This window comes from Pongo pygmaeus, chromosome 11, assembly GCF_028885625.2.
Source record: "Pongo pygmaeus isolate AG05252 chromosome 11, NHGRI_mPonPyg2-v2.0_pri, whole genome shotgun sequence".
NCBI classification, from domain to species: Eukaryota; Metazoa; Chordata; class Mammalia; order Primates; family Hominidae; genus Pongo; species Pongo pygmaeus.
This window is the reverse complement of record NC_072384.2, coordinates 116,390,449-116,414,143: the sequence shown is the minus strand read 5'-3', so window position 1 is coordinate 116,414,143 and position 23,695 is coordinate 116,390,449. Positions and strand designations below refer to the sequence as shown.

The window sequence follows — 23,695 nt, the reverse complement described above, 5'->3', positions numbered from 1 at the left end:
GGTGAGGGCAGACAGTTAATGAGTGTGCCAGCTGTCTAGGAACAGTGAAATACAATCTTATCTTTTTTGCTTGCACACCATGCCTGGTAGATGCAGAGAGTCAGCTTTTGTAGTGTCGGAAGAGGGTGCCCTCCTTGACACCGTCCAGGCCCAGGTGTTTTTTTTTTTATTTTATTATTATTTTTTATTTTTTTTGAGACGGAGTCTCGCTCTGCCGCCCAGGCTGGAGTACAGTGGCGCGATCTCGGCTCACTGCAAGCTCCACCTCCTGGGTTCACGCCATTCTCCTGCCTCAGCCTCCCGAGTAGGTGGGACTACAGGCACCTGCCACCACGCCTGGCTAATTTTTGTATTTTTAGTAGAGACGGGGTTTCACCATGTTAGCCAGGATGGTCTTGATCTCCTGACCTTGTGATCCGCCCGCCTCAGCCTCCCAAAGTGCTGGGATTACAGGCATGAGCCACTGCGCCCGGCCCAAATATCTTAATTATATAAATCTGCCTTGTTCAGAATTCACATGGATTATAGCCCAAGTGACTTTTTCCAATAAAATTTAGTGTGGCTTTCAGTATTCACGATAGGCACTCGAGCACGGCCAGAACTTGGCTTTTACGTGCATCATCATGTGCAGTGCAGTTCAGCAGCCCCACTGGAGGAACTGCTGTGTACAAAGCGCTGGGTAGGACCTAGGCGAATCCTGGTTCTTGTGGTCAGGTAGCCTATACTCTGGTAATAAAGGAGACATTATAGATACCTATGGTATAAGAGTATCTTGGCCGGGTGTGGTGGCTCATGCCTGTAATCCTAGCACTTTGGGAGGCTGAGGCAGGTGGATCATGAGGTCGGGAGTTTGAGACCATCCTGGCTAACACGGTGAAATCACATCTCTACTAAAAATACAAAAAATTAGCTGGGCATGGTGGGATGTACCTGTAGTCCCAACTACTCGGGAGGCTGAGGTAGGAGAATGGCATAAACCCAGGAGGCAGAGCTTGCAGTGAGCCGAGATCACGCCACTGCACTCCAGCCTGGGCGACAGAGTGAGACTCCATCTCAAAAAAAAAAGGAGTATCTATACAGTCAGTAACTCTACAACAATTTTCATAAAGGAACTGAGGAAGTTCAAAGGAAGCAGCAGTTTACTTTCAATTGGTAAGAACAGCAGAGACTTCTCAGAGGTGGTGGCATTTGAGCTGAGCCTGGAAGGGTGAGTAGGATTTAGATCACAGAGGGAGGAGGCCATGAATGAACATGGTCGAGGCATGCAGGTTCATTCAAGGTGTGCTGGAGGATAGAGTGGTGGTCCCAAGTGTCAGAGGCAGACTGTGTGTGGAGGGCTGTCATTGGGAACAAGACCAGAAAGGTCAGATCATGGGTAACCTTCTTGGGATTGAAACTTTATTCAGTAAGCGGTATGGAACAACTGAAGTTTTCAGGGAGGGAAGTGACCCAATCTCATCTTTGGAAGACAGCAGGTTGGGAGGAGATTGGAGAATTTATCTTCTGGAAGCAGGGGAACCAGTTTCTGCTGGCATTCAGGCCAATTAAGGCAGAAAAGAGTAAGAAACTTGTGCAGAGGGAAAATCAACAAGCTGAGGTGGCTGGCTTAGATTTGGAAGATGGGATTAAGGGAGTGAGCAGCAGTTGACAAAGTTGGGAACATAAGGTGGAAGGGCGACTTGCGGGAGGATGGTGGAGTCTGATTGGGCTCATCCACATGTCAGCAGCCCGTCCACTTGGACACATCCAGCAGAAAGGTGGAAATTGAGACCTAGAGCCAAGGCTTGGGGTGAGGACTAAAGTAAGAGACTTAGGAGTCACTAGAGAGAATTAATGACAAGAGAAATTGAGGCATTAGGGGAAATTATCTAGGGAGATAGAGGTGAGAAGAAGACCTAAGACAGAGCCTTAGGAAAGGACTGCAAAGGAAGAGATGAAGGAAGAGGAACCAGCAGAGAGAAGAGAGCTGAGAGTGACGGGGATCAGCTGGAGGATGTGCTTTAGAGGCAGCAGATCCCGAATCCCAGAGCTCCTCTTGACTTAGACTCTAGGCAGGATACTGTCACTTTCCTCCCCAAAATAGGGATACTAATACCCACCTCACAGGGTGGTGGGGGACTTACTACCCATGGCACTCAGTGGGCACTTAATAAATGCTCATCTCCTTTTCCCTTTCCCTTAGAAACCTAGAAAGGCATGTTAAGAAGGGTATGACCATCAGGATTAAATGCTTTAGAGGCGGTGAGGGTCTTTGGAAAGGACTATAAGACTCCCCTAAATCAGGTCACTAGTGGGATGGGGAGGAAGTATTAATACCTTAGCCCTTTCCATAGAGAGCAGGCCTGAAGAAGGCAGATTGCTGGGGGCTGGTGATCAGGGGATAGGAGGAAGTGAGAAGAGCAATGGAGGCTCCCAGTCTAAGCCATTTGGCAGTGAAGGGAGGGATGGAGAATGGACTGGAGCTTGAGGAGGTCAAAGAGTTCATTAAGGGCAGGGCACTGTGGCTGCTTGCGTCAGTACGGCCAGCTGTCCTATGAAGAGAAGTGAGCTCATTTCTTGTGGAATCTTTTTTCTCTTGGGTTTGGCAAATACAGTCAAACATTTGGGTGTTTGTTAAAATGTGCAGCTAATTAACTCTGGGAGGAAGAGGCCCATCATGTGAGTGAGTGAAACTGGTTTGCTGCACGAACTCTGAAGAGGACTTGGCTGGGTTCTGAATCAGGAGTTATTTTATTTTATTTATTTATTTATTTTATTTTATTTTATTATACTTTAAGTTTTAGGGTACATGTGCACAACGTGCAGGTTTGTTACATATGTATACATGTGCCATGTTGGTGTGCTGCACCCATTAACTCGTCATTGAGCATCAGGTATATCTCCTAATGCTATCCCTCACCCCTCCCCCTACCTCACAACAGTCCCCGGTGTGTGATGTTCCCCTTCCTGTGTCCATGTGTTCTCATTGTTCAGTTCCCACCTATGAGTGAGAACACACGGTGTTTGGTTTTTTGTCCTTGCAGTAGTTTGCCAAGAATGATGGTTTCCAGCTTCATCCATGTCCCTACAAAGGACATGAACTCATCATTTTTTATGGTTGCATAGTATTCCATGGTGTATATGTGCCACATTTTCTTAATCCAGTCTATCATTGTTGGACATTTGGGTTGGTTCTAAGTCTTTGCTATTGTGAATAGTTTTAAAGCTGTAATCTCACAAGCATGGGGGAAAAAGGGGGCATGCTGTCCAGGGAGGTTTCCAAGGAGAGGCTTCCTTTTGAGATGAGAGCTGGGGGAAGGAAGTGGGAAGAGCCGAGGAGTTACCTTAGGTAAGTCTTCCTGGGAATTTCTCAGTCTAGAAGCCTGAAACCTCCTTTCAGAAAAGTATCAGGGAATCTCACAGCCCTCCCTGCTGCAGACAAGCACAGCTCAGCCCCAAATATTTACCTTCTCTCCTCAGTCCTTAGAATCTCAGACCTCTGTGGCTCCTGCCCGCCTCCTCTCTTTCTTCCTCTTGAGGGGAATGGTTTACCTTCCTCAAACTCCTTGAGAGATGAAGTGGGGACAAAGTGGAGAGGAGAGTGTGGGGGAGGGAGGGATGGGAAAAGTAGGAGGGGCTGGAGGGTCCTGCCACTGGCTCTGAGGAGGAAGAGGAGCGCTGAAGTCCCCAGAGGAAGCACCAGGGCGCTGTGTCCCGTGAATCCACCCTTCAGAAAAAGAACATCTTTGGGTTTGGCAGCATCCTGTGCTAGATGCGGGGAATTCTCTGCCTCTAGAAAAGTTCTGTTTTCTCTCCAGATTTCGATTGTGTTTTCCTAGTTCCTCCTCAGGCGTAGCTGCTGTGGCTTCAGGTTGGTCTTTTCTTGAATCAGTTGCTTTTTCTCTATTTTTTCTACTTCTTTTCCTTCCTTCCTGCCTTGCCCACGCTCTCCTGTCCTGTTCTAACAGGCAGCGTGGATAGTGGCTCAATGTGTCAGCCGCACAACCAGACTGTCTGGGTTTCAAATCCCAGCTTTTCACTTACTTGCTGTGTGCGCTTTGGGAAGTTACTTCAGTCTAAGTTTCCTCATCTTAAGATGGATTACAAGGGTGTCTGTCTCATAGGGTAACACAGCCCTCCCCAACTGGAGCACTGAAGTATAATTTCTATACTTTATACAGAAACACACTATACGATTTTTAGACCACATATGGTGGCTCACGCCTGTAATCCCAACACTTTGGGAGGCCAAGGTGGGAGGATCACTTGATCCCAGGAGTTTGAGACTAGCCTGGGTAACATAGTGAGACCTCATCTCTACAAAAAGTAAACAAAATTAGCTGGACGTGGTGGTGCACACCTGTAGTCCTAACAACTCGGGAGGCTGAACCAGGAGGATTGCTTGAGTTTGGGAGGTCGAGGCTGCAGTGAGCCATGATCATGCCACTGCACTCCAGCCTGGGCAACAGAGTGAGATACTATCTCAAAAACAACAACAAACACCACCAAAAGAAATGTACTATAAAATTTTTAATTTCTAGAAATTTAATTTCTACAGGCTCTTTCGATATATATATTATTTTCTGTATCACCTAACTGACAAAACCCAAAAAGGATTTAAAGGCATCTGCAAAAAAGGGCAGATAGATGATTGATAGATTAGATAGGTAGGTAGGAAGGTAGGTAGGTAGGTAGATAGATAGATGTAATATTTACAGAGTATTTACTATTTTCTAGGTACCACTCTTATCTCTTTACATATATTAACTCAGTTAATCCTCAGGAATGCCACATTTTGGGTAGATTTGGAACATTTGGTTTATCCAAGGCCTCAGCCTTTCTTTCACATGAACTGCTGTGTAGGCCGATCCCTGGATCTGCTGCTTTGGCTTTGTTGATTTTTTTCAACCTAAAAGTAGGGTGTATTTTTATTTATTCCTAATAAATTTTGGCCTTTAGATTGTACCTCACAGGCTTTATTTGTTATACGTTTGACATTATGATTCCATGTACTAGTAATCCTTTCTACTTTTGTGATCTTTGACTTCATCGAGTCACTGATAAAAATCAGCTCCAAAATTGAGTCCCACGGTGCATTACTGGAGACCTTTCTCCAGACTGACATCAACAGTTCTGTGTACTCTTCAGTAGCGGAAAAACTACCCTAGTCTGCATTATCTATTTCACATTTCTCTGTGAAAGACAAACATGAGAGGATTTCTTAGATGCTGGTGATAATCCAGATTCCCACCGTGTATTATATGTCTTTCTCCACTTTATCTGATATTTCCTACTACCTACAAAATGAAAGAAAACTAAACTGGAGAAGCAGTCAATACATTTTTTCTATCTTTTGGATAATCCCTCTTCATTTTAAGTAGAAGCAGCATAAGATGATGTCAATTGGTGAAAACTGAAAGGAAAGAGACAACAGTCATCATATTCAAAGAATTCATTTTACCAAGAAGCTGCCACTTCCAAGTAAAAGTATTTAACTACTCTAATTTTTAGTCTGTGATTTAGATGTATTTAATTTTTGTAATGCAGTGTTGTCATCGTCCCAGCAGTGTGGCATATTCTTTTAGTTTGCTGTTTGAGTTGAAATGAAAATTCCCAAAGGGTTGTATATGGTGCATGAATCCACGTGGGAGCTTAATGCTTTTCAACAGTGATATTGGAAAGAATGACTAGGAAGTGAAAAAATCTTAAGGAATGTTCAAGTTTTAAGGCAGATGCAGGAAAATATTGTAATATGGGGGAGCATTTTCTATAAAACAAATATGTTTATTATTCCATTTCTGTCTATACTAAATGGTAAAAAAGTCAAAGAAAGAGCCCAGATCTTACATTTTTGATACAGGCTGATTGCTAAAACATATTATTAAATGAAAAGTGCAAGGTATAATATGCTACTGTTTGTGGGAAAAATGCTGATAAAATTGGTAACATTAATTACCTGTGGAGAGAACACTAGTGACTGGTGGACAGAGCCTTTAGTACTTTTTGAATCATATAAATGTATTACCTTAACAAATAATGAATGTGGCCAGGTGCGGTGGCTCACGCCTGTAATCCCAGCACTTGGGGAGGCCAAGGTGGGCGGATCACTTGAGGTCAGGAGTTCCAGACCACCCTGACCAAGATGATGAAACCTCATCTCTATTAAAAATACAAAATTAGCTGGGCATTGTGGTGAATGCCTGTAATCCCAGCTACTCAGGAGGCTGAGGCAGGAGAATTGCTTGAAGCCGGGAGGGGGAGGTTGCAGTGAGCAGAGATCGTGCCATTGCACCCCAGCCTGGGCAACAAGAGCAAAACTCCTTCTCTAAAAAAATAAAATAAAATAAAATAAAATAGTGAATGCATAAGAAAAAAGAAGCATAATTTGAGGAAACAACAATAGTCATTCTTTTTTGTTTCTTCTTTTTTATAGAGTCTGTGGGCTTTGGAATTCGATGCACTTAGATTTGAGTTCTGGCTTAGCTGCTGTTTGTGGTTGGGCATGGGGCAAGTTACATAACTTCACCAGAGTGTCATCTATAATATTTGAGCAATACTCTTCTGATTGTTTTGTGTGTGTGTGTGTGTGTGTGTGTGTGTGTGTGCACGCGCACAGATCAAATACAATAAGGATCATTTTAGCCTCAGTATGAACATCTTCCTCTGAAGATGGTTTTTCACCATCCAAGAAAGACAAAAGACAAGGTCATCTTAATGGTTGGTCTTCAGATGGTGAATAGATTTTAGCTCAAAGTTTTTAATCAAAAGTGAACTTTGAATTGGTCATTAGATCCAGCCAGAAGAATTCAACCTATTTTCATAAGAGAGTTGAATGGTTAAGCCAATCATAGTTAGACCCTTCTTGCTTGGATCTTTGGAAGAAATTAGCCAATTAGATGTAAGCCACCTCTTTCCTTTGTTATAGCAACATTTCATGAGAGTCAGAGGCTTTGCTCTGCTGGACAGAATTCAGGGGAGGCACCATAAAGTAAGCCCTGGCTACAGACAAGGGCTACTGTTATATCTGTGTCATTGCCTAAGACACTTTTGGGACAGAAAGATTGGGATCTAGGCAGAGCCATTAACATTGCATCTGCTATAAGCCCTATCTATTCCCTGCTAGGTAAATTTATGCACTGAAAATTTTTCCTGGGGGTGAGGGTGGGAAAATATGAAGCTAACATTTTGTGTGGTATCTATATTGTCCTTTATATACTCAATGAGCAGGCTTTACAACATGAATGTTTCCAATGCAAGGGCCAGAAAAAGAACTCCAATTGTCTAAACCCGAATGGAATTGGCTAAGGCAACAGAGAGTTCCTAAAGTAGGTCTGACTTCAGATGAGAATTGACCCAGAGTCAGGATATCCATAGGCTCTATATCTCTGTGATTCTTTCAACTTTGTTCTCTGAGTGTTACTTCTTGCTTAATCTGGCTCTTCTCAGGCTAGTCAAAGTGATGAGAGCATTTCCAGATTTTGCACCTTCATATCACATTGTGCAGGGGAAGAGAAAACACCATTCTTGATTGCTCCAGAAGCTTCATGGATTTCACTGCCTCTCTTTTGGCTTGAGTTGGGTTATGTGCCCATCCCTGAACCAATAGGTTATGCTAGTTGGCTTGGTCATTGGATCGCAAACCTGGAACCCCTTCAAGGGATTCTGATGTCATTGGTCTGGAAAGTGAATCCCATGCATGGCTATTTTAAAACACTCCTTGGGTGATTCTAATATACAGCCAAAAATGAGTTTATTGGCATAAGCCAATCAGTGTCCGCTCTGAGAGCTAAGACTATAACTGTTCTGCAAGGGAAAGTCTGAGTGTACTTAATAGATTGATGGGAGAAGGGGATAACAGATGTTGGCAAAGAAAACATCATATTACTTGTGGCAAACATATTAGCTGCCCCGGTGTTCATGCCCTTTCTTTCTTCCTTGCCATCAGAATCCAGCTTTTGTTTGGGGCAGCAAGGTGCCAACCTTAAGGGATGAATCGTGGTTGGTCCAAAGTGCTGTTGATAATCTGCTTCCTCACTTTTCCAGCCTCCCTTGCAATGAGATAGGAGAGAGAGAGGGGGAGAGAGAGAGAGAGCACACATGTGCACAGAGGAAAAGCTAAGTTACTCTTTGTTCATAGAGGGAGTACAAGGAAGTTTAAAGTTAACACATGAGAAATTGGAAGTATAAGCCTATTCTTGGAGTTATGGAAGTAGCTATCAGAAAAAGAAGAAGAAGAGGAAATGTTCAACAATAGCTATCTCTGAGGAATTAGACTGGAAGAAGAGGATTAAATGAAAAATGAAAACCTCTAGTTTTCATTTTGTATCTTTCTGTTCTCTTTGATATTGTATTTCTATGTGATTATATTATTTTTATAATTAAAAATAAATTGATCTCTTTTGAAGTTGTTCCTAAGAGTTTAAGATGGTTTAAAATATATGTAAGTTATTGTCAGAATATATTTCTTTAAATGAATAAGTCCCCTTTTTTATAAGAAATAAAAAGTACTTTTAAACAATCCCATTTATCTACAAACTCAGTAATACAGATGAGAATCAAATGTTGTGTTTTAATTTTAAAATATTTAATTGACAAGTGAAAATTATATATATTCAAGATATACAACATGAAGCTTGGATATACATATACATTGTGTGGTGATTGCCGCAGTCAAATTAATTAACGCATCCATTACCACTCATAACTACCATCTGTGTGTGTGTGCACATGCACGTGTGCAGTAAGGACACTTAAAATCATATTGAATTCCAAGTAAACAATACAGTATTGTTAACTATAGTCACCATATATACACTATGGGGATGTATATCTGTACTCCCATGTTCATTGCAGCATGATTCACAATAGCCAAGATATGGAAACAACTTAAGTGTTTATGGATGAATGAATGGATAAAGATAATTTGGTAAATATATTGCAATGGAATACTATTCAGCCTTAACAAAGAAGGAAATCCTGCCACTTGTGACAACATGGATGAACCTAGAGGTCATTGTGTTGAGTGAAATCAGCCAAGCGCAGAAAGACAATTACTGCATGATCTCACTTATATGTGGAATCTAAAAATGTCAAACCCGTAGAAGCAGAGTAGAACAGTCATTGCCAGGGGACAGAGGGTGGGGGAAATGGGGAAATGCTGGTCAAAGAATCAAATGTTGTTTTAGTTTTATGCATGAGAAAGTCATCTGAGGAGCTTAAATCAGGACTCAAGGTCAAGGTCAGCTCCTGGGGATCGAAAGCTGGAGGAGAATTAGCCATTGATGGTGGCAGGACATTGAGTTCTTTCTGCCTTTCATCTTGCTGCCTCAACCTTCTTATCTAGCAGCCCTAATCTGATTTGGCCAACAACTGACGAGGAAAAAAACCCCAAGAATTCAGCTATAAACATCTTCAGTTATTGATTTCAATTATGTTTTTCAGTTTGACTTGTTCTCAGGTATCTTATGAAATTGATTCAGTATGTTTTCTTTTGCTACACCTTTGCTAATTGACCCATTGTTAAAGTTCAGGGCCACGGCATCACATTGACCACACTATATTATTTCAGAAATTAAGGAGAAACAGATAAAATATTACTTTAGAAAATAAGACTTTAGCTTTTGATGTCTGGTAGAATTGCATTGAAGTCACTAGGGAAGAATATGTAATTGACCTTTAACTGTTATTTTCAAATTATTTGTTTCAAGCTTAAAAAATAAATCATTACAATTTAAAAATTGGAGAGGGACATCAGAAGACTTGCTCTAACACCAGGGAGTAGGGGAGTTAGTTTCTTTAGTTGTGGAGAGACGTAAGTGGATAAAATTTTTTACATCACTATTTTTCATTTGCTGCATTTTGATCCATATTAGCTTGTTCTCACACTGCTATAAAGAACGACCTGAGACTGGGTAATTTATGAAGAAAAGAGGTTTAATTGACTCAGAGTTCGACAGGCTGTACAGGAAGCATGGCTGAGAGTCCTCAGGAAACTTACACTCATGGTGAAAGGGTGAAGGGGAAGCAAGCACCTTCTTCATACGGTGGCAGGAGAGAGAGAGAGAAAGAAAGAGAGCAAGAAGGGGGAAGCGCTACACACTTTCAAACAACCAGATCTTGTGAAAACTCTATTACAAGACAGCATCAGGGGGATGGTGCTAAACCACCTCCATGATCCAGTCTCCTCCCACCAGGTCCCTCCTTCAACACATGGGGATTACAATTCGATATGAGATTTGGGTGGGGACACAGACCCAAACCATATCAAGATCCAATTCTTTGGAGTCACATGTTTAAGAGGAATCCAGATTCTCCTCTTACCAATTATTTAATCAAGTGCCTATTCTTAGTTAAAACTCTACCAATGCTTCTACTGGTTTTAGAGCTTTAAGTTTTGCATAAAATTTCCAGATACTTTAATGTATGATTATTCATGACTGTTCTGTCAAAAGAAGACAGTAATAATATGGAAGTATGACATCCATAATTTCATTCCACTAATTTTAACAAGCACCTGTCATGTGCAAGCTGTCCCCAAACTATGGTAGGGGAAGGTGCGATCCAAAGATGCATCAACTATGGACCCATCCTTAGCAGATCTTTAATCTCATATTGATTATTAGTTATGTGTTGCTTCCCCATAAAATGTTTTATCAGAGTAACAGACACTGAAACTGAATGAATTCGTATAACATTCATTGTAGATATTTAGGAATAGCAAAATGACTAATAGATGGACAGCAGGATGGGAAGGATGTTTTAAAAGTCCAAAGCCTGGATGATCCAATGATGAATGAGTCTCTGAAAAACAGAGATTTGGCTGCACTTAGAACAAGGCCTAAGACATCAGCCTAAGGAGCTAAAAGAAAAATTGGCAGAGACCTGTAATTGCAAGTTGGCAAAGCCACCTAGTGGTTTGTTTCGTAAGTTAAAGTTGTGTGAACATATGAGGCAACTCATCCGAGGATTGATTGAGTGGGTCTCTAATCAAGTGTGACTAACAATCTGGTCACTTTTCATGAAGTCCAGAAAGCAGGGTCATTTTCATTGAGAATAAGCACAGTGTAGCACTGCCTAATATTTTGTTTATTTTATTGTCATCTTTTTTTATCTAAAAGGAGTTAAGGCAACTTACATAAAAGTATAGTGAGATAAGATAAACTAGAATAAGACAGGAAAGAAAGAGGAAAATATGAATAAAGTCATAAAAAGTAGCCAGAAATTGAAGTAATTCAGAAATGCTTGTGAAATCCTATATGTATATATTTTTTCATGAAAGGACTTGAAATTTTCAGGCACAAGTGGAAATGGATCAGTTATAAAATTTACAACATCCAGAAAGATGAAATAATTTTTAGGAAAGATAAAACCATCTAGTACTTACAGCAGAGAAATTTTTCTTCTGGAGGTCCTCACAAATTGCATACTGCATAATGTAATGTATCATGTCCTCCATGCTCATAGTAGAAATAATTCTGAGTCCTGGAGGATTTTTTTTTTTTTTTTTTTTTTTGAGACAGAGTCTTGCTCTGTTGCCCAGGCTGGAGTGCAGTGGCGTGATCTCGGCTCACTGCAACCTCTGCCTCCCAGGTTCAAGCAATTCTTCTGCCTCAGCCTCCTGAGTAGCTGGGACCACAGGCACACACCACCACACCCGGCAAATTTTTTGTATTTTTAGTAGAGACGGGGTTTCACCGTGTTGACTAGGCTGGTCTTGAACTCCTGACCTTAAGTGATCCACCCGCCTCAGCCTCCCAAAGTGCTGGGATTATAGGTATGAGCCAGCATGCCTGGCCTTCTTTTTTTTTTTTTAAGGCAGAGTCTCACTCTCACCCAGGCCGAAGTGCAGTAGTGCGATCTCTGCGCACTGCAACCTCTGCCTCCTAGGTTGAAGCGATTCTCCTGCCTCAGCCTCCTGAGTAGTAGCTGGGATTACAGGTGTGTGCCACCACCTCCAGCTAATTTTTGTATTATTATTATTATTATTATTATTAGTAGTAGTAGTAGTAGTAGTAGTAGTAGTAGAGACAGGGTTTTGCCATGTTGGCCAGGCTGGTATCGAATTCCTGACCTCAAGTGATCTGCTCACCTCTGTGTCCCAAAATGCTGGGATTAGAGGTGTGAGCCAGCGTTCTTGACCTAGGATTGTTTCTTAATTGTGCTACACTGATTTGGAGGAGGATGTGGACCCACCTCCATTTTAAGGGCTTGTATTAACTCATTTGATCCTCACAATAAGCCAATGAGGTAGGTAGGTAGTTTTATTATCCCCATATTGCAGATGAGGCAATTGAGGAACAGTGAGGTTAAGAACTTCCCTGAAGTCAGGCTGTCGGTAAATAACAGAGCTGGCATTCAAACCTAGACACTCAGGCTCAGCACCCACAGTATTTTCCAATATGCTATACTGAGTGGCCAAGTAAGTATAATAAGGCCCATCCAATGAAGACAGCAGTACTTGAGTTTTTTCCCCTACAACTTACATAGTCTGTGGGGGATTAGATAGGTATGCTTTAACATGATGCTAAAGATACGGCCAGGGTTGCATATTTCTTATATGACTTAGTTAACTTTGCCCTCTTCCAAGGTCACAGACTTTGTCCCTGACCCCAATCACCATGCACATGTGCACATGCATGTTCAACATGCCTTTGGTAAAATAAAAGAGGACCAGGTGAAAGTGTTCAAACTTGCTACTTCTTGACTTCTAGAAAATAGCTGAAAGCCCATGCCTTGCTGATGGCATATCCTCAGATTCAAGATCTAGAATGCAGTCATAACGAAACACAATTTGTTTTGCTAGCTTTTCTTTTTCAAAATGGTATCTATAAACATTTGCGAATGGCAGCTAAATTGGTTTTTCTTAACCAGTCATGAGTTGATTAGCAATCAACAAGGCAAGCCTTGAACAGAACTTAGTAGAGAAATAATGGCATCATTGAAACATTTTCAGTTACAGGAGTCAAAATATCATATAACTTGAGTCCTAAATTGAGCATTTAGAACGATGTTCTTTTGGGCTGTGCATTAGGATAGCTGTGTGGTTAATGTCTTTGCTAAGAAACAGTAAAAGGTATACTCTAAAAAATGACTGCTCCATAGTGACAAGCCTCCTTAAAAACAAATTTCTATGACATTTTAAAGGCACACTTATCTCAATAAAGACCCTAATGCTCCTAAAAGATTCAAGTTCTGTATTGGAACAACATGATGGCCTCCTATACATAGGACTGATAAAGAACTTTAATCAGTTGATAAAGTTGAATTTGTGACAGATTCATCCTATCAAAGGAAAATGAATAAAAAAGAATGTTGCTGAGATATGGTGGTGAAGGAAACATTGCCCAGGAATCAAGAAACTTGGGATTTTCGGGTCTACTTTATTCTGACTACAAAGGGAGACATAGATTTTTTTGTGTGTCAGTTTCTTATGAACTTTTGAGCCAGACTTGGGTTCAAATATCTATTCTGATACCTATTAGCTGATGACATTGGATTAGCCAAGGAAGCTCTTTGGGCCTCAGTTACTGTATCTATAAAATGGCTTTAATAATATATAGATTTTATTAGATGCTCACTGTGTGCAGATATTGTACTTTCTGTATGCCATCAATCTTTATAACATTCTTAAATGGAATATTTATCATTGTTAACTCCACTTTACAGGTGAGATCACTAAGTTGAGAGAATATGTAATATGAAGAGTTTCAGTAAGATAATTTATGCAAGGTGCCATATCATCTGATGCAGAGCAGATTCTCCAGCAGTGGTAGCTGATACTATTCCTATCAACTTTATCTCATCCATCTCCTTCTCTTCTTTTAGGCGTGCTTTGAAGATTAATAAAAGAGAAGAGCCACGTGTTTAGGCAACATGAAGTTTGGGAATGAGATAGAGGTTTAAGCCAAGAGGTATAAATAAAACTAAACTTTTATTTTCCTACAGGAGTGGCAGAAACTCAACTATGATATCCATACCCTGCGGCAGATTCGAAGGGAAGTAAGAAACAGATGGAAGCGCATCTTAGAAGATTTAGGTAAGTCTGAAAGAGATTGTGAAATGGTAAAAATAACTAGTTGTGATCGTTATTCTTCAATTTCTTCACCATGGTTTTTATAAAAGGAATGTCAATAATTGACTAATTAGGGCTACTGTGTACTAATTATTTTCCCAATCTTGCTCTTATATCCTCAAGCATAAATGCCTGATGTTTCTGATGTCACCAGTCCATGTCTTCAGGACACACTCTGCCATGTGTTACTCCATCTGTCCCTAGTATAGGGTACACAGGCCAGTGCAGTCATGTGGGCACTACCATTTACTTTTTTGGCATTGTAAATTAATTTAATTAGATGGGGTACTGGCCAATTAGTCATAGCTTTGTAAGATGAAGCAGGTTGGGAGAAATATTGTTTGCAAGACAGACAGCAAAACTCAGTGTAGAATTTCAGAAGAAATATGGAAGAAAAGCTTCGAGGTTGGGAAAAATACTTGTGGCATTAGGGTAGATACCTGCCCTCATCACTAATGGTTAATGATAATGATTTTTCTCAGTTCTCCCAGGATTGTGATACAATAAATGTGACCCCCACATTATAAAATAACCCTGCTTCAATGTTTAAAAAGTGAATTTATCAGTTCTGAAGTCCTTGATCCTTTTGCTTTGAAAGGGAACATGACATCTTGGCATCATCACTTTTCAAGCGTGGGGGGTCATGTGACCGATCTCTATGGCTTTGGTTGGCATGCAATGGGATGGGACCGCTGCCCTCTTTGCATATCTAGTATTGTTGTGAGCTAATAGCCTTTTTTTTTTTTTTTTTTTTTAAACAATGTAAGTTACTCCAAATAGGTTTAAGTCTTTGAGTCCTTTATACTTTTGGGTAAGTGATTTTTACCAGCTAATCATATTACCCTGAGGAAGGAAATCTAGGTTTGGAGAAGGACAGCCTGGAGGGAACCACTTTGCAGGCTGGGAGGCAGGTAGGAATTCTGGGGACAGGGGAGAAAGTAAAGAGTAGGGAGGACAGGAAAGAGGGCTTCAAACCAGAAACAAGGTGGCAAGCAGCCAGTGGGTGAGTATCTGAGGCTCTGAGGGAAAAGTTAACAAAGAGAAAAAAAATACCAAAAGAATTGTAATTAAATATCCTGCCAATCACATGGATCTGGGAGGCAGCACATGGAATAGTGCCTTTGGCTTCAGTTTTCTGATGCTTCATGCTTGTACAGAATCCACATGGGTCTGTTCGTAATCTCCTGCAGGGACCATACTGGGGGACACTTGTTAACTTGGGACCAGTTTACATGAGTGGTACATTTTTGTACCTTAGGTTTTCAAAAGGAAGCTGACTCTTTGTTGTCAGTGACTAAACTCAGCACCATCAGTGATTCTAAAAACACAAGGAAAGCTCGAGAGATGTTGTTAAAACTGGCTGAAGAAACCAATATTTTCCCAACAAGTTGGGAGCTCTCAGAGAGATATCTCTTTGTTGTGGTAAGTGGATGCTTTTTCTCATTTGCCCTAATTTTGCTTTAATTGTTTGCCTTTTTAAAACTATTCACTATCCTCCGTATTCCAACACCACCATCACTATCACATATGAGGTGGCAGATGCTGGCATTATATACTCTGGTCCTCAGTGGCACGCAGCATCAGAATCACCTAAAGAGTTTTGAAAGTTCAAATTTCTGTATCACACGTAGACCTACTGAGGCTTGGGTTCCAGCTCAAGAGTTTGTATTTTTCAGTGAATTCTCCTGTGTAGTCTATTTTCTGAACCATTTGTAGGTCAAAGAGATGTGAGAAGTATTATTTATATAACCTATAAGACTAAAAAATAATCTGAAAGGACACTAAGGAGTGGGGAAATGTTTCTTGGATAATGTAAGTAAAGGATTAAGGCGTGTCTCTACATTTGTTAGGAAAAAATTAATAAACGTCTTACTTGCTCATTTTCATTTCCAGGGTGGGTTTTGTTGTTGTTAGATTGATTTTTCCCATCGACATGTCTCGGTTCCTACCTTGCCAGCAGTTTTTTGGTTTGTTGTTTGTTTTTGCAGGACCGTCTCATTGCACTTGATGCTGCAGAAGAGTTCTTTAAGCTTGCTCGTCGAACTTACCCCAAGAAGCCTGGGGTTCCATGCCTGGCAGATGGCCAGAAAGAACTGCACTACCTTCCATTTCCAAGTCCCTAAAGGAGAGGCTCAGGGGCAGAATGGGAATTCTTCCACGAGGACTCAGCCGTCAACCAAAGTTGGACGATTACATGTCGAAGAGAGTGAGCAAATAGAGTTTGCTTAGTGAAAAATGATACTGAATTCTACATAAATGTAAAGTCTTTAATCTGAGGACCCTGCTCCATGAATTGTGCAGGCTGCACTGAAACGCCTTGGTGATCTCACATTTAGGAAGAAAGTTAAAGAGTTGGTCAGATGGATAGTTCATAATGGGTGGTTCCATTACGAGAGCCCATTGCTCCAGTTTTGGTTTTGTTTGTGTCATAATCTCTGATCATTAATCCTACTGACTGAGTGCAATATTTCAATTAATAAAACAATATGATTAATAGAGCTGTCATTGAGTCCCAAAATGGATTGCCAGTTTAAAAATAATTATTATAAAATGTATGCTAACCCCCAAATAATACTAGGCATGAGGTGACCTCTCTGATTTGGTCACCTTGTAGAACCTTGGAGGGTGTCAGGGCATCTCTTTGAGTATCAGTTATGATTATTCAGAAGTATAGATGTATCAGATGATAGAAATGACAAGGAATGGCTGGGCGCGGTGGCTCATGCCTGTAATCCCAGCACTTTGGGAGGCCAAGGTGGGTGGATCATGAGGTCAGGAGTTCGAGACCAGCCTGACCAACATGGTGAAACCCTGTCTCTACTAAAAATACAAAAATTAGCCAGGTGTGATGGCACGCACTTGTAATCCCAGCTACCCAGGAGGCTGAGGCAGGAGAATTGCTTGAACCCAGGCGGTGGAGGTTACAGTGAGCCAAGATTGCACCATTGCTCTCCAGCCTCGGCGACAGAGCGGAGACCCAAATGGAACTTCCTGCAGCTGCATTTAAAGAGTTATGTGTTCATGTGTGGTACATGCATTTTAAATTCCCAACATTATTGATATCTGGTTCTCTCATCTTTGTATATTGTCCATTTCTATTCCAAAAGCCTTTGGCGTTTTTTTTGTTTTTGTTTTTGTTTGTTTGTTTGTTTGTTTTTTATGGAGTCTCGCTCTGTCACCCAGGCTGGAGTGCAGTGGTGTGATCTTGGCTCACTGCAACCTCTGCCTTCTGGGTTCAAGTGATTCCCCTGCCTCAGCCTCTGGAGTAGCTGGGACTACAGGCGCGTGCCACCACACCCGGCTAATTTTTTGTATATTTAGTAGAGACAGGGTTTCACCATGTTAGCCAGGATGGTCTCGATCTCCTGACCTCATCATCCATCTGCCCCAGCCTCCCAAAGTGCTGGGATTACAGGCGTGAGTCACTGCGCCCGGCCAAGCCCTTGGCATTTTATCTGGAATGGCATCTGTAAACTGAAATGTTTGACCTCTGTTTTCTTCTCTTGTCTTTCATCTGTTTCTGATTCGTTAGCTGGCAGCTGCACCTGTGGGGGGACCTCTCATGTAGACCTGCACATATGCAGGGAGTATTGCACTGAAGATCTTTGCTGGAACTCCTTCTCTTCAGAAGATAATTTTCAAAAGGGAGCAATGCTGCGAATGCCGCTTGCTTCTCTCTACAGATTGAGAAGTCCAGCTTCAAAAGTTACTTGCCACTTAAGCAAGGAACTTATCAAGAGATCATGGTTCCTGTTACTGAAAAGACTTTAAGGATTTGTAAAGTTAATCTATAGATTGCTGAGAACAATGGCAATATTTTTATTTTTACAGATTTTGCACTTTGAATTCAGGTTAAAAACTAACTTGTATTTAGTCTGCTTAGAGGACTGTGACTTGAAACTTTTTATATACCAATGAGCTTTTTGGTAGCGTCCACAATGTTTAAAATATTTCATAGGCGAAATCCGTGTTCTCCTTTTATTAATGCATTGTAGACCAATTTAACTGCTGTGTTTCAGGAAAATTCTTCCTAGTTTAATAAGCAAGCTAAAAGTTTTATTTTTTATATTTAGTGCTTAATCTTTGCCTCATGTTATGTAAAATTAGCCTGCAGATATTTTCTCTCAATTCTGTAGGCTCTTGCAAGATAAACATTCAAACAGTGAAACAAACAATAAAATAAATAAATATCAGGATGTTGTATTGTTTTACTCTCCGTCTCAGAATTTGTATTTTGCCTTTCTGCCTTTTTTATGTCAAAATAGATGAGATTGTTTGCATCTATAAATTGTTACCATAGTATTTTTGATAATGAATAAGGACTATCTCTGTGATTATTAAAATACATGGAATTATCCAGGAAATTTTCCTTACAAGGAATTAAAAGACTCCTGTATTTACTTTTCAGCTGGATGTGTGTTATATTTCTGACATAAGAAGGGATAGATATTCTTTCCATAATCCCTTTCAATTAAAGGACAGAGAGGCTGAAACACTCATGGGTTTAAGGACCTCCCATCATCCTAAAGCCAGTCAAGGATTAGATGTGTGTTAAGTCCAATGGACATGGCAGTGCATGAGAGAGGTGCAGGGGTGCCTCAGGTGGCCACTGCAGATGTCACAGTGTGTTTGGCAGGACCAGTCACAGATGTGTGGAACGCCAGAGAGTTTCCCACTTTTTGTCTCCCTGTCGACTACTTTAGTACTCCTTTTTTATTTTTTTTATTTTCTTACTTTAGTACTTCTTAAAGGCTCATCTGTGTATGCAGGTTGATTTGGGGTGGTAGATGGATGGAAGTTTTTATATTAATATTTATTTTAATAAGCACCAGGAGAAAACCCTCTAACTAGTAGATCAAACACCTGGTTTTACAGTTCATGGATGTATTGCACAGAATATTATTTATGCTTTCTTAAGGGCAAAGGGACACCCAGGAAGGCACAGAGGACATATGTACTAAAGGGATAAGGAATGCATTGGTGAGAGGGCACCAGCGTCCCTGAGAAGCTCAGTGGCAGTTCTGAAGGCCAGATGCTGTTACAGAAGTGAGCTCACTGACAGCAGTGGACATGGAAGAACAGAGGCCCAATGGCAGTGAGTCACTATCAGAAGCCATATGGATACAATTATCACAATGAGTGGCCAGGTCGAAGGATTCCTGCAGAGAGCTTTGGAGACAGTTAATGGAACATGCCATCTTTAGGAGCAAAATAGGTCTAAAATGAGTATTGCTCAAACGATACCTTCAAAAGACCTCAAGGATGGGTGATCAGGAGATAGGACATAGCCACCTTAATAAAAGGTTATAATCTTTTGCCAAATTTTCAGACCTTTGTTATTTTCCAAATGCAGAAACTGCTGATTGAAGGAAAGTCTAGGTCTCCAAGAAGGGCTTTGTAAAACCACTGCAAGTGTGGATGGCCATGATGTCCCTATGGTTATTTACTTGGATAACTGTACACTGGGGAAGGGGAGTACATGAATAATCTGAGGGCGCTGAGACACAAGGTCCAAGCTGACGTTGACACTTCAGGACGAGAGTATCACTAGAGTCCACCTTTTGGAGTGAGGGGCATATGGGATTCAGGTAATAAATGGAATTCTTTTCCAGTTATTACTTAACACTAGGTCCACTGAATTCATGGCTCTACCCAATGGTAGACTCCCTGTTGACAACTACTTTCAGAATAAATAATCATCCCTCTACTTAGACTCCCTGTCATCTCCTTACTTTCAGAATAAATAATCAGACTGAACATACTTGAGAGCTGACAGAACCACCATTCCTTTCTTGGTGCGTATGTTAGAATTTTCTTAAAGGGAAAGCCATGTGGAAGCCTCTGAAACTGCCCCACCTCTTGGCCAAGATAGTAAACCAAAATTAATACTCCATCTCATCTGAAGGCAGAGATTAGTGCTACCCTTCCAGACCTATAGCATGCAGGAATGTTGAGCCTTATCATAATTCCACTTAATTCATCACTCTGACCTCTATGAAAACTAGACACTGGAGGATGAAAGTGGACTATTGAAAACTCAGCCAAGTAGTAACCGTAACTGCAGCGTCTGTACCAGATGTGAAACCTTGGCTAGAATAGATTAAGACAATGTCAGCTACATGGTTTGCGGCCACTGATCTGTCAAATGTGTTCTTTCCCTACCCATCAGAATGGTAGATCAAAAACTGTATTCACTTGAGATAGAAACTATTTATGATGGACACACACACACACACGCACACACACACAACACACGTACACTTACATTGCTCCAGAGTTCCCTACTAGGTTGGCTGAGGCTTTTGTTGTGACTACATCTTAGTAAAATCTCTCCCTTTCCTCAAGCCTGTCTTCCTTCTCTCCTCCACAGGAATTTGCTAATAGACTTCTTTCATGCCAATCTCCATTTCAAAAGAATTTCCCTCAGGGAATCCAACTGTGACAGTATCTGAGTTGCCAATACAATCACTATCACCTATTTTCCAATGAGATGGTTTTTCAAGACCATCATTGAGTGTCCTTTCTTTAGTGAAGGCATTAAATGTTAAGTTTCCCTAGGAGTTATCCGACTAATGGCAGTAACTTTTGGAAGAGAACTGCAGTGATAGCAGCAGAAACCAATTTATCTGACTACTTTCCAATGCCCAGAGAGGGATCATGGCACAACCCTGGCTTCCTTTCCATTGAATTAATGTATTTATTCATTTCCTCGGATCACTTTCTATTACTAACATCACAAGAAATATTTTGCAGTGAAGGGAGTATATACTCTCATAACTTCTAAATCACAACTACGTACAGCATGAAAATGGCTAGCCACTTTGAACTTGCTATTTACAATGTTTCAGCAAGTGTTATTAACTTCTAGAATATTCTTCCATCTTCTGTTTTGACACACTATGGATGGACATTTGGGTATCCAGTTTTCAAGTCACTTAAACATATGGGTTTAGAACACTGGGTTGTGGAGAACTAAGTCAGGCAACCAGATTTTAGCTTGAGTCTCATCGTTTGATCACTTATTAGCTACAGGGGATTTATTTGCTATTGTTTCTCACCTATGTTCTAAGTATTTAAAGATAATAAATTCGGAGAGAATAGAATTAGAAATACAGAAATAAAATAATGACATAATAGCTAGAGGAAGCTTAGGCCTATAGATCATTACTTTTTAAAAAAACAACATCTGTAGTTTTTATGCAGCAATTTATTTTAAACATTTTTAAACATGTAATGTGAATTATGCATATGTGTAACTGAACTTTATCATATATTCTAGAGACATATAGTTAGCATTTGAAGTATCTTAATCAGGAATCCACTTTCTAGAGATGGTTGCTTAATCATTTCAATTATCTTCATCAAAATTTGTATCTGAAAGTTTATTAAGCTGTGTAAACGATAGTAGGAATACTTTTCTGTCTGGTTTCCATCACCTTTTTTAGGAAGAAGATACTAAAAATCTGTCAAACCCAGCAGTACTCAAGGCCTAGAGCTCTATTTGTTTTTTATCTGCCTACTTCACACACCTGACAATGTGTTGTCGGATCTTATTATTGGAATATTGTTGTGTCTGCCTAAGAATGAAACTTTCACTCCCATTTTTATTTCAATATTTGTTTCTGAGAACAGAAAGGAGGACTTATTTGGGATTACAGGAAGCAAAGGTAGAAATTCTGGCCAATAAGGGCTGTACGTTTAGAAGAATTTGGGGCAACACTTGCTTTCATTGTAACACCTGGTTCTTGTAACACCTGTTTACAAGATTATGGGGAAATAAATATATCGTCTTCACTTTCTTTTTTTTGTTGCTGGAGATTATTGGTATTTACTAAAAGACTGGACATTTACTGAGAGGTCACATTGGCTCAGGTTTCTAATTTCTAATTCCTAACCAATTTTCCAAATAAAAGAGTAGTGCAGAAAATTAAAAAAAAAAGAAAAATCAACTATAATATCAGAACTGTAAGACAACCAAGCATTTGTAGCAATTTGGGATATTTCATTCTTTTTTATGTGCATATTTAAAATTTATATGTATAATAATAATTTTTTTTTTGAGATGAAGTCTCACTCTGTCGCCAAGGGTAGACCGCAGGGGCACAATCTTGGCTCACTGCAACCCCTGCCTCCCGGGTTCAAGCAATTCTCCTGCCTCAGCCTCCCAAGTAGCTGGGATTACAGGCACCTGCCACCATGCCTGGCTAATTTTTGTATCTTCAGTAGAGATGGGGTTTCACCATGTTGGCCAGGCTGGTCTCAAACTCCTGACCTCAGGTGATCCGCCCACCTCAGCCTCCCAAAGTGCTGGGATGACAGGTGAGAGCCACTGTGCCTGGCCTATATGTATAATTTTAAACCCTGATTTTTAAATTTAGGTCAGGGATTATGAACTCAAATGCTTCCAAGAGCCATTGGATTGGGACTGTGGATCAAAGGGGGTTATATATTTTTTGTCCTAAAGGGAATAGTTACTACTCAGCTGCAAATAATTGTCATGTACGAGGGCTCAGTTTTGCCAGTTATTCTGATTTTTTGAGTAGAGCCAAACAAACATATTTTTGTGTAAATTTTCTCAGTGTGAAAATGTTCACTAAATTAAAATTTTAAAAACATTGTATAAGCCAAAGAAATATATATATATGTATATATATATGATCTGGTAGTTTACCACATTTCACAAGTCATAAACATTTTATGTTACTAAATAGCCTCTGAGAACATCATTTTTACAAAGCTATATAATATTTGAGTAGATGTAACAAAGTTTACAATCTTTCATCTACTTTTGGACTTTTAGAGGCTGTTTCCAATTTTTCTCTGCAGTGAACATCTTCACGCATATTGCTTTGTCCTGTGTTCTTAGTGAAATTGCAGAATCAAAGGTCATGAATATATAAATCATTCTTTACGCTTATCATCACGTATTTTCCAAAAGACCGTACAAATTTATGCTATCACTTACCAGTGATGTATGAGAATATAGTTTCACTATATCTTTGTCATCACTGAAATATACGCTAGTAAAAAAATTGGTAAGGAAAAAAATTGGTACCTCCTTGTTGATTTAATTTGCATGTTTATTAGTTGGGTTGAACATTATTCCATATGCTTGTTTACCATTTTAATTTCTTTTCTGACTTGTCTATTTGTTTTCATTGTCCCTTGTCTGTGGGGGAGAAACTCTACTTTGAAATTTTAACAACGTCAATCTATGCAGCAGCCAGGTATAAATAAACATCAACACCTGCTTCATGTTTAAAACATCTGTTTTATGGGGCTTTTCTGTTCTCTACTACTTGTCAGCTTTTATCCTTGGGTCTCTGTCTCACATGGCAGCATTTGTAATAGAGGCAAAATGGATTGAAAGGCATCTTTGAATGCCTTTGATACTGGCTGAGTTCATGTTGTGGGACATAATTCTCAAGGACTAAGATGCTCAAGTTTTACATTTACCTTTTATCATTAGTTTCTGAATTATGTTCTAAATTATTTTGAGTTTACAAATCCAAGTTTTAACACTGATATTGTGTGCAAGACTCACTCCCGGCTTTGAGATTCCATAGTGAAAACTCCAGAGCTCAAATGGATCTTACAAGTCTTCTATTCCAAACTGATCATTTTGCTAATGTGGGTTCAGGTCAC

The 23,695-nt window shown here is 40.2% G+C and overlaps 1 protein-coding gene across 3 annotated transcripts in view; it reads left to right on the top strand.

Moving 5' to 3' along the window:
* Positions 1-18,452, top strand: part of MREG (melanoregulin) — a 70,482-nt gene extending 52,030 nt beyond the window's left edge. Inside the window, exons 3-6 of one of the 3 annotated variants that reach the window (XR_008501092.2) lie at positions 13,924-14,014; positions 15,309-15,472; positions 16,039-16,256; positions 17,583-18,452. Coding sequence is in view for 1 of the 3 variants with exons in the window: in XM_054478270.2 (XP_054334245.1) it covers positions 13,924-14,014; positions 15,309-15,472; positions 16,039-16,173 (390 nt within the window). In the remaining 2 variants the exon portion in view is untranslated. Of the gene's footprint in view, positions 1-13,923; positions 14,015-15,308; positions 15,473-16,038; positions 16,766-17,465 lie in introns of those variants that run through there. The other 2 variants (XR_010122878.1, XM_054478270.2) reach the window with 2 other exon arrangements.
* Positions 18,453-23,695: the final 5,243 nt, after the last annotated feature.